Here is a 14936-nt window from a genome sequence, read left to right on the forward strand (position 1 = left end):
GTTAAGAGTTATATAGAGAGAGAGGGAGGAATGAAGACGTGGCTTCCCTTGTGGATTTTTTTGTCAGCTACAACAAAAAGGAATAAATGAACTCGGAGTGCTACACTTTATTTGCTATAGGAAAACATTTAAAAAAGACAGTGACTCAGTCAGTTTGTTAGCAATCACTTGTTTTGACTACTTTATCATGTTGACGTTTGAAAAAAAAAAGTTCAAGCGTATAATTATATTGTAAACATGTTGATATTTTTTTTTGAATCATTGACCGATTAAGACTTGAGTGAGCAGCAATGATATCTATCATTGGTTCATTAGAATAATGTAGGTTAATCGTTTGTGATAAAGAAAACTATTCACTTAGCGGGTAAGTTTAACTTTCAATGGCAGGAAAAAAAAGGGGGTAGAACACAAAGAAACACTCATCGACAGCAATAATGGCGATGGAGATGGTACAATAACAAAGCAAGAAAGTAAACTGAAACTCTTTAATTTGAATATTTTTTTTTAGTATTATTTATTCTATATTTTTTGAATTGACACCTTTTCAGTTGAGGTAGCGAAAGGCACATCTCGGGGACGCGCTTTACTTGGTTTTACGCTTAGTTGGAAGCCACGTGTGAAAGACGCATCCTCGAGGACGCGCTTTACCTTTATTTGCTGATTTAGTTACCACGTGTGAAAGGCACATACCGAGGACGCGCCTTTCATTAAATGTCTTAAATACCCATCCGATTTTCCCCAACTACCTCTCTTCCTCCCTTATATAAATCCCCTCAACCCTCCCTCATTATTCACACCAAAATCTTCTTCTCCTTTATTATATAGCTCAAATTCTCTAAATCTTTGAGTTTTAAATTTCTTATTAGTAGTAATAAATTTATTTTTCAGTTATTTTTTTAAATAGTTATTATATTTTATATTAATATAATTATATAAATATTATTTTTTTATTAAAATAATATTTATATAATTATTATTTATTTAAATTTATTAATTAATTATTTTTTGTGCTAATTATTATTTTTTGTCTACAGTTATAATAGAAAGTGAAATGCTGCTGCGATTGGATGCTGACCATATCTCCAGACATTTTAGCGATATGATAATATTTTTTTATAATTAATGTTAATATTTATTGTTATGTTTAATTTAAATTTATTATGAATTTATATTAATTTTAATTTTTTATAATGCATATTATTTAGGATTCTGATCGTATTTTAGAGACATTTATTAAAAATCTACGTATACCGACACCGGCACGTATTTTGCCATTTTTGGCTTCTGTCGGGTTCGGATATATTGCAACAATCATTGGCGGTTGCAAACTCGAACCTATCCTAATTTCTGCATTGATTGAGAGGTGGAGGCCCGAGACACACACTTTTCACCTTCCATGTGGAGAGGCTATAATTACATTGAAGGATGTCTCTATGCATCTGGGGCTTCCCGTCGACGGAAATATGATGTGTGTGGTATGGTGGATGGTGATTGTCAGTCAATGTGCATTGATTATCTTGGAGCTGCTCCGCTAGAGTTTAATGGAGGTAGAATAGCTTTATCTTGGTTGAAAGCTAATTTTGAGGTTTTAAATGAAAATGCTTCAGAGGATCAAGCAAAGGCATGTGCTCGGGCATATATTCTACGAATAATTGGAGGAATATTGATGCCCGACAAATCTCGCAACCAGGTGCATTGTATGTTGTTGCGACATCTGATCGATTTTGATGAAGCTGGAAGATATAATTGGGGCGCTGCAATTTTGACATTTCTCTTTAGAGAAATGTGTCGGGCGACAAATTATAAGAAAACTGCTATCGGTGGATGTCTCTTGCTTCTGCAATCATGGGCGTGGTTCCGCATGCCTTTCTTATGCCCGATAGTAAATGAACCATACGTATTCCCCTTATTGTCGAGGTAATTATCGAACTAAATTTTGATTTAAATATTTTTAATTAAATAGGGTGATATTTAGTTTATATTATATTTCATAGGTGGTCGATGAAAAGAAAGAATCATAGAAGTATACATACTGGGTTAGAGGAAATTCGTTTACTTATTGATACAAAAGCTGGGTCTGAGGTATGTTTTTACACCTGTTTAAATATTAATATTTTAATTTAAAATGCTAGATATAATTAGAATATTTTATTTATTTGAATTGTATATTTATATTTCAGTTTCAATGGATACCTTATGCGAGCGATGAAGTGAAGGCTTGCATCCAACCCCACCTTGGTGGGTCATTAGAGGTTTGGATATCGGTTATACCTCTTATATGTTATGCTATTATTGAGTGACATCCAGTTGATCGCGTGCTCCGTTAGTATGGTTGTACGCAATATATTCCTGGAGCACCTAGGAATTTAGACGACGTGCATAACATAGATAGACGAGGAAAGAAAGATGTTAACTGGGTGGTGAGACACAGAGATTGGATTGCACTTTGGGAGAACCGGTATGCACAGTTGGCCCCTCGACAATATTACACTGAAACTGGTCATATGGTTATGGATAACTATATAGACTGGTTTAATGAAAATGGGAAGCCGTTTCTACTTTCGGCGGAAGCACGAGGGGTTAGCATTCCTAGGCGCCGAGAAAGACGTCAACCGTCTCAATATCATCGTCTTCCGACGCATGGACGGAGAGAATGTACTACCGGTTCTGCATCAGTCCCACCATAACATCCTTATCCACCGATGCCACAATGGTACATGCCTAACCCTCCACTTCAGATGCCATCTCCTCAGGGGTATATGCCAAGCCCACCAGTTCATATGTCATCTCCGCAGGGTTACATTTCTAGCCCGCAGGGTTACATTCCTAGCCCGCCAGGTTACATGCCTAGCCCGCAGGGTTTTATACCATATGGAGGTGTATATACGGCTATGTTTAATGATCCATCATATGGTTCATTTGCATCTTATTTGGCTGGTGGTGCTTCTCCTCAAACACCTCAATCTCCATCTGGATCACAGACATTGATGCCAATGTTTCCACAATTTTCACAGTTCTCGGGGAGCGGTGGGATGATTACTAGCACTCCTCCAGGGTCATTATTTTATACAGCCCCTTCAGCATCATCTACGTCAAATGAAGTAAATACCGATGATGATGATAGTGAAGATGAAGAGACTGAAGAACAAGTTCCACGAAGAAATCCTCCGCGAAATAAACAACCACCGCCATGTGGAACTCATTCGAGAAGACGACATCGGTGATCTAGTTGTATTTTAATGTTATTTAAATAGTTATATTTCAGAAATTTATGTAATTTGGTTATGTTATTTAAATGTTTAATGGTTGTTACTGCCAATATTTTTAATGTTATTTTTTATTCAAATTTAACATTAAATGTTTAATAAATGTTTTTAAAATACAAATTATAGTATTTGAAATTTAAAATTAAAATACAAATAATATTATTCAAAATTTAAATTTAAAATATAAATTATAGTATTCAAAATTTAACATTAAATTCAAGTTAATATTCCAATTGTATTCGAAATTAAAAGTTATATTTCAATTATAGTTCACAATACTTAAATTGAAATTAAATTTATCCATACATATGATTTATCATTAACATATATTAAAACATATACATTAAATCAACTTATCACTTCATATTTATTCGTAAAAACATGTCGATGCTCATTCCATACAATTTCAATGTCACAATAAACTTATCACTTCACATTTATTCAATTTATCCATAACATTCTTCCCGCTGCGTTTGCCCTCGTTCAAGGAGAAGACACTGAGTCTTGGGCTTTTTTTCCTTAAAAATTTACGTTTACATGTTGTCACCAGAGAACGAGTATGCATTATTTCAGACCGAGGAGCCGGGATAAAAGCAGCAATGGACTCTTTGGGTACAATGTATAGACCTCCACATGTTCAACATCGTTATTGTGTCCGTCATATTGCTGCAAACTATTACGGAAAATACAAGAAGAACGATGAACGTCAATTAGTCGTGCGGATGGGTATGTTACTTTTCCCCAATTTTTCTATTATTTTCGTATTACTTATTTATACTTTATATTAACTATTATATATTCCTAATGGCTTAGGTTACGAACTCTTACCTCAAAGGTTTGAGTCGATGCTACAAGAGTTGTTTGGCAAAAATAAGAAGGGGTGCGAGTACATTATGGACATCAACAAAGAAATGTGGACAAATGCGTATGACGGGGGGTATCGCTATGGTCATATGACAACAAACTTGGCTGAAGCAATAAATTCAACCTTAAAGGGGGCGTGTCATTTACCAGTCACGACATTGGTCAAAACGACTTATTTTCGTTTGGGTCAACTCTTTGCAAAGCTCGGTGGAAAAGCTCTTACTTGGATGCAAAACAGTCATATTTACCACCCAAGACTAGTAGCTGATTTACAGAAAAAAGTGGTTGCATCAAATGGGATGTTGGTTACAAATTTTTCTCGCGCTCGTGAATTGTTTCGTGTAACCGAAAAGCCACATCCGTTGCAAGGGATTGAAGCTAACTCTTTCAGAGTTAATCTGCATGAGATGTGATGCGATTGTGGTTTCTTTCAAGCACTCAAATATCCATGCTCTCATGTCATTGCAGCTTGCTCACATTCGCATTTGGACTACAAAAATTATGTTGATCCCGTATACCAACTTTCACAAGTATTAAAGGTATATGAATTTGAGATTCCGCCCATAGGAAACGAAAGAGACCCAAATGAGATTCAAACTTGGCTTACAATTGTACCAGATCCATTGCTATTGAGGGACTCAGGTCGTCCAAAATCTACTAGAATACATTGTGATATGGATATTCGGGAGAAGTCAACAGAACAAAAACGATGTGGGCATTGTAGAAACATCGGACACAATAGGAAAAAATGTCCAGCTCTATTATCATCACATAATCGTTAACCCTTATGTAACATAATATTCTATTTAAATGAATGTTTTTGTTATAATATTTAAATGTAATTGCATTTTCTATAATTTCTCAATGTATAATAATAATAACAGATCAAATGTGTAATTGTACTAATTTTATTAACTTATGCATCAATATTTTGGTTAAATAATAATAACAGATGACTAGATTGATAATATTTAAATAATTAAGTGATCAAATTAATAGATCGATAATCAAAATAAAAAATAATAGTATAACCATACGTGTAATATAATAATTTTATACATTTTTCATATAACTACAATAAAATAAAAATTAGTTTTCATTGGTTGTTCTATCCGATTAATATGGATAATACACTCCACCTTTAACACACATTAAAAAAATACATTCGATAATTATTAAATTATAATTAAAACAATTTACATAATATATTACTAATTTATAATAACAATAGAAATAAAATTTTTATTATTAAAAAAAATATCGCGTAACAACTGAATCAACAAAATAAAGGTAAAGCGTGTCCTTGAGGATGCGCTTTTCATACGTAGCATCCAACTCAGCGTAAAACTATGTAAAATGCGTCCTCAGAGATGTGCCTTTTGCTACCTCAACCGAAATAATATCACTTCGAAAAATATAAAACAAACTACGCTAAAAAAAAGAGATATTTGATTAAAAGATGTGAGTTTGGTCAAATCACCTAGGGACCTGATCTAATCAATAGCAATCATGGTGATGACTGGAAATGATACGAGTCGTCAATTAGTCGTTTCTATTTCCTCATAAAAAGAAGTGCTCATCCATGGCCTACCCTTTTGAAAAAGGAATAAGGAAAGTTCATACTTTATAGCTCATCTTCGTCCTTTAGTTATATAGCATTACGATTTGCAGGTTGACAACCCTGAACATGCTGGATAATGGATCTATCCCTCAGGATTCAGCTCCGCTTCTAGCGACTTTACTGCTGCCTGCATCACTGTGGGTTTGTTTTCGTTAAAGCCTCGAATACTTGTATAGTTTTTAACTTTTTATATTCAGTATATATATTACTCCCACGTTGATGAATAGTGTAAATATTTTGAATTAAAACAGGAAAAGTAAGTCTATGCAGGTGCATTTCGAGTGTGTTGTAGAAGAACTGAAGAAGTGTAGAGTATTTCTTCTACATTTTTCACGAGGAATATGTTGTTAAAGCAAAAAGCTTGCATGTACGGGGAATAATAACAGAATACAAATTGCAGCTCATTTATTCATTTCTATAATCTGAAAATTTACTTGCATCGATCTTTAATTAGAAGGAGCCTAAGGGGAGCTGCCTAAACCCTAAAGGACCACGTAATGATAACCCATGGTGTAATAGCCACGTTACAAAGATATTGGCCAAAAGTTTTTCACTTCTAGCTGTTTACCACTTGGCTCAGATGACTAATTATCCGTTCCTTGTTTATTTTAACAAAGTACTTACTTTCTAGTGAAAGAGGAACAGTCACAGGATCAAAAAGAGAAGTAAAATGAACTTGAATTAAAGCAAGTGCTGTACTTTTCGGGTTAAAAAAAGGGTTGCATCTGGGTGAAAACTGAAAAGATGATATTAGAATTCAAATGATATACTTTATAGGAAATGAGATCTGGCAGAGAATTAATGATAGTGTCGAGAGTTCAAACGCGTGCAACAAGGAAAAGGTTGAATATAAAGAAAAATCTGTGGGGCAGAGGGAAAGTCAATCCAAAGAAGCTCCTCTGAGCGCGCATGGTGGGGATCCAAGGAAACAGAATCATCCATATTCCAAATGTTTTCTCCTTTTTGTTACTTTCAGAGGGACGCAGACCTCATTTTCGCTAAACTTTGCTCTCAACGTAAATCCTCGGGTTTCTTTTCTTCCAAATTTCGAAGGCGATTTTCTTAAAAAAAAATCATAACCAATTTTATTTATCTGTCAGACATCATTTCATCTTTTTTTATTGATTTAATACTTTTGAACGAAGGCGCTGTGTATGCATCCGCCTTATACCAAGTTTTAAAAGACACGGCCCATTAACCGTGACTTGCTAGACATGTAAAAATCGAACGCTAATTTAATAATTTTTTTAAATTAGTGTTAAATATGTAATTAATTTTTGTTAGAGTGATATTTATATAAAAATGTTAATTTTATTCATTTATTTTTTGTGTGCATAAAAAAAACATTTTGCATTAAAATCTTTAAATATTTTTTTACAAATTATTTTATAACTCGATAAATTTTGATTTTTACATGAAATTATACAATACTATAATATAATGTAGGAAAACTTTGAGTGTAAGTAATTTAAAATATGAATAATTTTATAAAAAGTTTTATAACTAGTATTTCTTTTACAAAATGATGATTATGATAAGAAATATTTTATAATTTAAAAAATTATAAATTTCATATATTTTTTAAAAATTTAATTACTTTTAAAATTAATTATTTAAAATATAAAAATATTAAAATAAACTTTTAATTACAATTGAGGGATTAAATGAATTATTATTCGTTAATTATTATTTTTTTAATAATAATTAATAATATTTATTCATTTTTAATTACAATTGAGAAAGCAAAGAAACTTGGAAATAAAAGACTGTATATAAGAAATATAAATTACTACCACATACCTCTACGAGATGGTAAATGAGCAGTAACGTATGAGGTGTGTGCAACTTGTTGAACTTAGCAAATTTTAGTGGAATTTGATTTGAACAACTTATTCTTTAACATTTGCTTTCTTATCTTCATCACTGCATCTTAATCATTTTGTGTATTTTGATATGCTAGTTATAAAACTTTTATAAAATTATTCATATTTTAAATTACTTACACTCAAAGTTTTCTTATACTAGATTATATGTATTGTGTTGTTTCATACAAAAATCAAAATTTTCGAGTTATAAAATAATTTGCAAAAGAATATTTAAAGATTTTAATGTAGATTTTTTTTCACACACAAAAAATAAATAAATAAAGTTGAAGTTTTTACACAAATATAATCCTAACAGAAATTAATTATATATTTAGTACCATTTTAAAAATATTTATAAAATTAGCACTTGATTTTTTACAAGTTTAATAAGGCGCGTTGCATGAGCCACCGCTCCTTACCTCACGTGGTGTTAGATTAAAACGTGGTGCATTGGTCGTGTCTTCTTGTTAATGGTGTTAGATCGATAAATAAAAATGAAAAGATGTTTGACAGGTAAATAAAATTGGTTAGGATGATTTTTTTTTTAAATGGCCAATTTCGAAAGCTTATGTACGGGGTTTAATTCGGCTCCTACCTTCTTGGGCTTAGTTAAGCAAGCTCTAAACTGAATTCCGCCCTCGTAACTTAACTATGTATAATTGAATTTAAATCATAGTTTAATATGTATAATTTTTTTTTGAATAGAAACATTTAGTTTTATTAAAAGAAAAATATCTAAAATTATAATAAATATTTACAACTACAATCGTAAACTAAATACATAATTAGATTATTTTCTTATAATCATTTACCCAAGAAACTAGTCTCATGAGATCTTATAAATGAATATTTTAAGAAATTTCAATTATTTAATAATGAGAGTTCATTGTTGGTATTCGAATCTGTTAATTTTAGTAATAAATTCTTTTAACAACTAAGATAAGTTAGTTCGTTTTTAGTAATAACAACGATTCTTTTAACCACTAAGATAAATTAGTTTGTTCCCGCTAATAATAGCATATAATTATATAATCTTATTAAAAAAAGTTAAGGTAAAGAACACAAAAGATCCCCTAACTATAAGATATTAATTTGTTGAGTATCTCAACTATTAAAAATTATAAAATAGTCTCTAAATTATAGGACGTTATTTTTTTTAAGTCCTCCAATTATTAAAAGTTATAAAATTGTCACCTAACTATTCATATGTTCCAAACTCGTGTTTTTTTTTAAAAAATTAGCGGTCGTCTGAGCTTAATATTAATATGTTGACTTTGATATGATAAAATCTGATCCTAAAACCATTTGAGTTGTATTTTATGGATCAACTCTTCATTTATATTATAATGTCGATCCAATGCTTGAATGATTTTACTCTCAAGCTAGTGGTTGAGACCAACGACTGTATCAGTAAACATTATTAAACTATTATTTTATCATATCACAATCAGTAGGTTAACGTATAACTTAGCCGATCAACCGTTTTTTAACGAGAAAGGATGAATTTGGAATATATAAATAATCGAGTGACTATTTTAAAACTTTTAACAGTTGAGGGACTCAATAAATCAACATCCTATAATTAAGGATTATTTTATAACTTTTAAAAGTCAAGAGACTCAAAAGAATATCACTTTATAGTCAAGGACCATTTGTGTACTTTACCCCGAAAACTAACATGCAAGAAATCAAAATTCTTCGTCCATTAAAAAGCCAAATCCAGTATCACCCCCTTGTCTCTTTTCATTCCCAAATCCATACTTCAATTTCATTCTAGAAAAATACACCTAATAAATAAATTAAAAAATTTGGGACGGGAAATTTATACAGAAAATTCTTCAAAAAATTACAATTTTTCTTTTTTTTCTTTCCTTTTCTAATCGAAATGAAGGATGACGACACTCTGCCGACGACGACGACAGTGAATGTGAAAAAGGAAAGCGCAGATTCCTGCTTATTTGGCAGAGGCCGTTACAAGTTCTGGGCATTTGCCGCGATTCTGTTACTTGCATTCTGGTCGATGTTCACCGGAACCGTTACCCTCCGTTGGTCCGCCGGTAATCTTAACCGTCTTTCTGATGATATTAGTAGCCCCATTCACGACGATCTAGATGTCCTTGTATGTTCCCCCAAAACTTCTTTCTCCTTTCTAATGTTGCATTTTTTTTTTGGAAATATGTATTTTTTCTCTTTTTTTTTTAATTTTTTCTTGTTTCTCCGTTTTTTAGGAAATGGAGGAGAGGGAGAAAGTCGTGAATCATATGTGGGATGTGTACACTAACAGCCGTCGGATTAGATTGCCGAGATTTTGGCAAGAGGCGTTTGAAGCTGCCTACGAGGAGTTAACCAGTGATGTGCCTGGAGTTAGAGAGGCCGCAATTACTGAGATCGCGAAGATGTCCGTGCGCTACGTGGATTTTGATCCACCTCCCGTCATATCAACGGTGAGGATTTAGGGTTTCGTTTTGTAATTTATATTTGTCGTTTTAGCCTGGTTTTTTTTTGGTGATGTAGAACAGTTGTCGCTATTCATGCACTTAAGCAGTTCACCGAACAAATGAATAATTGTCCAATTTTACATGTAGTGGCAAAAAAGAAAAAAAAAGGTTTTCGTCTAATTTCTATTGGCTCTTAGCTTAAACTGATTTTTTTCTCAATTCATTATAATTAATTTTAAACCGACTACTGGTTTGCTACTTTCAATATGGTTTCGTTTTGAATGAAATTTGTTTCTATTACGATTGGTTAGTAGCTTAATGGATTCCCCGCTCATTGCTATTTCTTCTTTTTAAGATGAATTGCTCCTCATTGCTATTTCGTTTTCTACTTTGTGCAATGTTTAATTTTAATGCAATTTCCATTGCATTCAAACATTATTTTTGTCTTTTGATCCTCCCAAGTGTACAATTATGTGTACATATATGTACACACATATATAGTAGTGTATTTTTAATGCCATCATCCATTTGGGGAATTATCATTAATTGAATAAGATCCATAACTGGAAATTGACAGTGTAGGTTGTGTTTATATTCAGTTTGTTCCCAGGAAGGAGTCAATTTTGATGGCATTTCTGGTTAAGTTACTCTCCTTATTTGTTCTACCCATTCTATTAGAGTATTATAGAAATTAAATCCCCCACCTCTTCCTCTCTATAGGGGAAGAAATCTTATTCTGGATCTTTGTCCTCTCTAGTGTTTGAAGGTCCAATTAAGTAATGTTTTGCAATGAGATTGGAATGTCTATTCCACAAATTTTAGGAAGGGGATTGAGATGAAAGATTTGGTGGTTCGTTTTTCTGTTATCGAGGTCTATAGTACATAAGGCAAAAAGGAATAAGCTTAGGTCAAATGAATGAGACCGGATGTTGGTAAGGTTTCACGCTATGTGCTCTCTATATTGAATAACTAAGCATGCTATGTGCTCTCGTATTAGCTATTATGAAATGGTTTCCACATGTATACTCTCATCGTAAATTACAGTTTCCTGTCTTTTTAATGACCGTTTCCGTTGGTACCCTGTAATTATGTGATTACTTTTATTCTGAGATTTCATGTAATTGAACCCGTTGAAGTGCTCTCAATTCTCTATATTTGCTTTGGAATCTCACTTGTTAACTTGATGGCTTTATGCGGCACATGTAACTGATCAAGTTACATGGAGTCACTTCATGCTTTCATTTCTTCTTCCAGTTGTTTGCAGTTGCACTTTTAAGTTAACGAACCATAGGTTTTTCTAGATCTCAGAACCTGTTATCTTAAAGATTGTAGAGTCAGGACGTGGTCATTCTTTGAAGGTAGTGACTGCTCCCAGTTAAACGATGAGGGATTAATTGTCTTAACGAATAGTCTCATAGTAGAAAACTTTATTATGCATGAAAACCGGAAGGGTAAAATAACATATCCAATCTAGCTTCTAAGGTGGATTTGATTGTGCGGCTAGCAAAATAGCAGTTAGGAACAATTGAAAATGGAAACTCTTTACTTCATGCTGTTTGCTGTTGTTTTCTTTTGCTATAGCTTGGGGGATAAGACTGAAATTTAGTTCACATTGGTGTTGGAGTTTTTACCATTTATGTTTGCAGAGTGTAAGGGAACTGAGCAAGGGTCTAAAACGATCACTGAATGGTGGACCAGAGTAACTTCAAGCGGAAGTGGTCAATGATGCGAAGGTTGCTTGATCTTAGGAGTTAAAAATTCTTCATCACTTTTTATACTCTCATTTTGGTGGAGAGCTGCCCAAGTTTATCAGAGGTCACGGTCGGAAAAAACCATATAGTTCACGTTTGTTATCACAGGGACAAACTATGTATTTATCTTAGTTAGGTTCATAATTCTTTTTTAAGTTGTTGCTGTCAATGTTTTGTTCTATGGATTTGGCAGTAAAGAGGATTAATAAGCCATCATAAGTGCACATTTTGAACAATCAAATGATTCAGACTGAAATTAAACAAGATAAAGAACTAGCTACATATCTCTGCGTTAGTTTATTTTAAAACTGCACCCAAAAAAAAAACACTTCCCCCATCATCTAATTCCCAATAGATAAACAACGAAAGCAAAAGAAAACTCTAATCTTTTAGTTTTACGTCCCCTGCGCCGCTTTCCATGCTTTCTTTTCTTTTTCATCGTCAGGGATGATATCAACTTGTCATCATCATGATAAAAAAAATAGGGATTTGGAAGAAACATGTGAAGAAATTAGGGTTTCAATAAAAGGCGGGAGATGGAGTACGGGCATAAGAGAAAATAAGGAAGAACAAAACACTAATGGCTAAAACCAAGGAGAATGGATCGATTATTGCTAATCGGTAGGTTGAAGCTTTACGAGGAAGGTGGGTCGTGCATTGCTGCCGAAGAGAAGTCCAAATTGGCGACCCAAGCATTGAAGAAGGGTTAGGAGTTTGTTAGCAGCAAGGAGAAGGATGCAACAAGTATCATTAAGTACTATGTTCGTGCTGTAATTTGAATATATATGAAAGAATGAGGTACCGAGAGATGTTATGCAGAACTTTTATCAATGAACTTTATCTGATTTCTTCTTCTCATATTTTCATTAAAAGTACAGAATTTCACAGTTATATTGTGAGAAATTGACATGAGAGCATGTTAATTAGATCCATTTTCAAATTGGGAAGACCAAAGAGAAAACAAAAGAGAGAAAAATCATTATGTCTGCTATTCAAGAGCATATATATATATATGTATATATTATACAAGGTCAACAAAATGAAATGAATGATGAAACTAAGGTTCCTAATTAGTGCAAAGGACAAAAAAAGCAATGTGAAAGGGATATTCAGTAACTTGGAGTCGAGTTTTGATGAGAATCAAGGGTATATGACGAGTATACAAAATTTGTTGTCTAGAAAGGAAGGGGAGACAGTAATCATATCATGAAATCATTCATTAAAATAGGGTAAAATATAAAAATGGTACCCGATTATAACTTATTATTTTAATGAATTTCCCTACTATTAAAAATTATAAAATGATCCTCTAACTATAGATTGATGCTTTGTTGAGACCCCTGACTATTAAAGGTTATAAAATGGTCACCCGACTATTCATATGTTATAAACTCGTCATTTTTCATTAGAAATTTGACAGTCGTCTGAGTTGGACGTTAACTTATTGACTAGGATATTGATAAAATCATATTTTAATAATATCTACTGACACCGTCGTTGCTTTCAAGCACTGACTCGACAACATAATGTAAATGGAGAGTATATCCATAAAATATAGTTCAAACAAATATGTGATCAATTTTTATTGTATCTCAGTCAATATGTTTACGTCTACCTCAAACTATCGTCAAGTTTTTTAATGAAAAAAGGATGAGTTTGAAAAATATGAATGGTAAGTTAACCATTTTGTAAATTTTAATAGTCAGGGAACTCAATAAAACTATAACTTATTGTCAATGGATCATTAACTTTTAATAATAAGGGGACTCAATAAAGCAGCGTTCTATAGTTGAGGACTATTTATGTATTTTACCAATCAAAATATAAATAAGGTACGTGTCAATACTCAGTTTAGATAAGACGGAAAGAAACCTATTCAAGCAACGATAAGAACGAAAATAGAAGGTACTCTTATAAACATAATAAACCGAGGATACTTTCCACAAACTCAAACAATAAACTTGAAGCCAAACAACATCCGGAATTTATTTTCTAAACCAAAAAAAAAAAAAAAAACAACACTAAAGATAAGAAGTGATCCTGTTGAAACCGGTGAAACTTTAACTTTTAGTGAATCCTTCATGCTTGAGAGTAAGAGTGTAAACGAGCCGAGTCGACTCGGAAACTCGTGAGTTTGAAATTTTTAAACTCAACTCAAATTCGAAATCCTGAACTGAAGCTCGTGAGCAGCTCAAAAAGGCTCGAAATGAAAAAAAAAATCTTAAAGTTAACTTGATTGAAGCCTCAAATTCAAATTCGAACATGAACCTTAAATATATGAAATCTTACTATATTTTTAAAAAAAATCAATACATAAATATTAATATTATTAATAATTTATTTAAAAAAAATAAAATTTTAATATATTATATTTTCGAGCTGCTTACGAGCTTATCGAGTAGTTCATTTCGGCTCGTTAAGAACTCGAGTCAAGTCCATTCGATCCGAGTATTTATCAAGCCTTGATCGAGTCGATCTCGAGTAGCTCACGATCTGTCTTGTCTCATTTACAGCCCTACTTGAAAGAATACTAAAAAAAATTGATCCAAATTATAATTAATAATTAAGTTAGATTTTATTGTAATTTTAGTGGTTGAAAATTATTTGGTAATTATGTTTATTTAATAAAATAAATATTTATTTTAGACAAAAATTCTTATTCCATAAGAATTCTTTGTGATTAAGTATTTGACTCTATAAATAGAGATAATGTCTTAAGCTTTAGAATTATGTGAGATAATTATTTTGGAGAGACATAATCCCTTTTTAAAATTTATGCAACTTTTAGGATTTATGTAGAGATAGTTTTGTAGGGATATTGAGATAGTTTTGAAGGCATATTGAGAGTTTTTTTTTATATACCGGATTATGGGATGCATGTGATACAATGTACTTGTACTCTTCGTGTTCTCTATGCTTATAGTGAATTATTGTTTATCTCACCCGTGAAAGTAGACAATATCGAACCACGTTAAATCTCATTTATTCCGCATATATTAATTTATGTTGATATCACTTTGATTATTTTTCTCCTCTTAAATTCTTAACAGGAGAATTCTACTTACTAGGTGTTGAAGTAGTGAAAGTTGCTGTTCTTGAAGCCTTACAACCATTACTAACAAATACCAATA

The 14936-nt window shown here is 32.3% G+C and overlaps 1 protein-coding gene across 1 annotated transcript; it reads left to right on the plus strand.

Annotated features, from left to right (window-relative positions):
• Positions 1 to 9356: 9356 nt before the first annotated feature.
• On the plus strand, positions 9357 to 12072 carry LOC120122696. The gene is made up of 3 exons (XM_039141818.1): positions 9357 to 9735; positions 9845 to 10060; positions 11701 to 12072. The coding sequence occupies exons 1-3, from the start codon at positions 9502 to 9504 to the stop codon at positions 11755 to 11757; spliced, it is 507 nt and encodes a 168-aa protein (XP_038997749.1). The 5' UTR covers positions 9357 to 9501; the 3' UTR covers positions 11758 to 12072.
• Positions 12073 to 14936: the final 2864 nt, after the last annotated feature.

Source organism: Hibiscus syriacus, unplaced genomic scaffold (assembly GCF_006381635.1).
Source record: "Hibiscus syriacus cultivar Baekdansim isolate YM2019G1 unplaced genomic scaffold, ASM638163v2 tig00110387_pilon, whole genome shotgun sequence".
Classification (NCBI taxonomy): domain Eukaryota; kingdom Viridiplantae; phylum Streptophyta; class Magnoliopsida; order Malvales; family Malvaceae; genus Hibiscus; species Hibiscus syriacus.

Excerpts from the sequence above, each read along its gene's own strand:
- LOC120122696 (XM_039141818.1), top strand. The coding sequence starts at position 9,502 with ATGAAGGATGACGACACTCTGCCGACGACGACGACAGTGAATGTGAAA. Across the intron at positions 9,736-9,844 it reads ACGACGATCTAGATGTCCTT|GAAATGGAGGAGAGGGAGAA; the intron begins GTATGTTCCCCC and ends TCCGTTTTTTAG. Across the intron at positions 10,061-11,700 it reads CACCTCCCGTCATATCAACG|AGTGTAAGGGAACTGAGCAA; the intron begins GTGAGGATTTAG and ends TTATGTTTGCAG.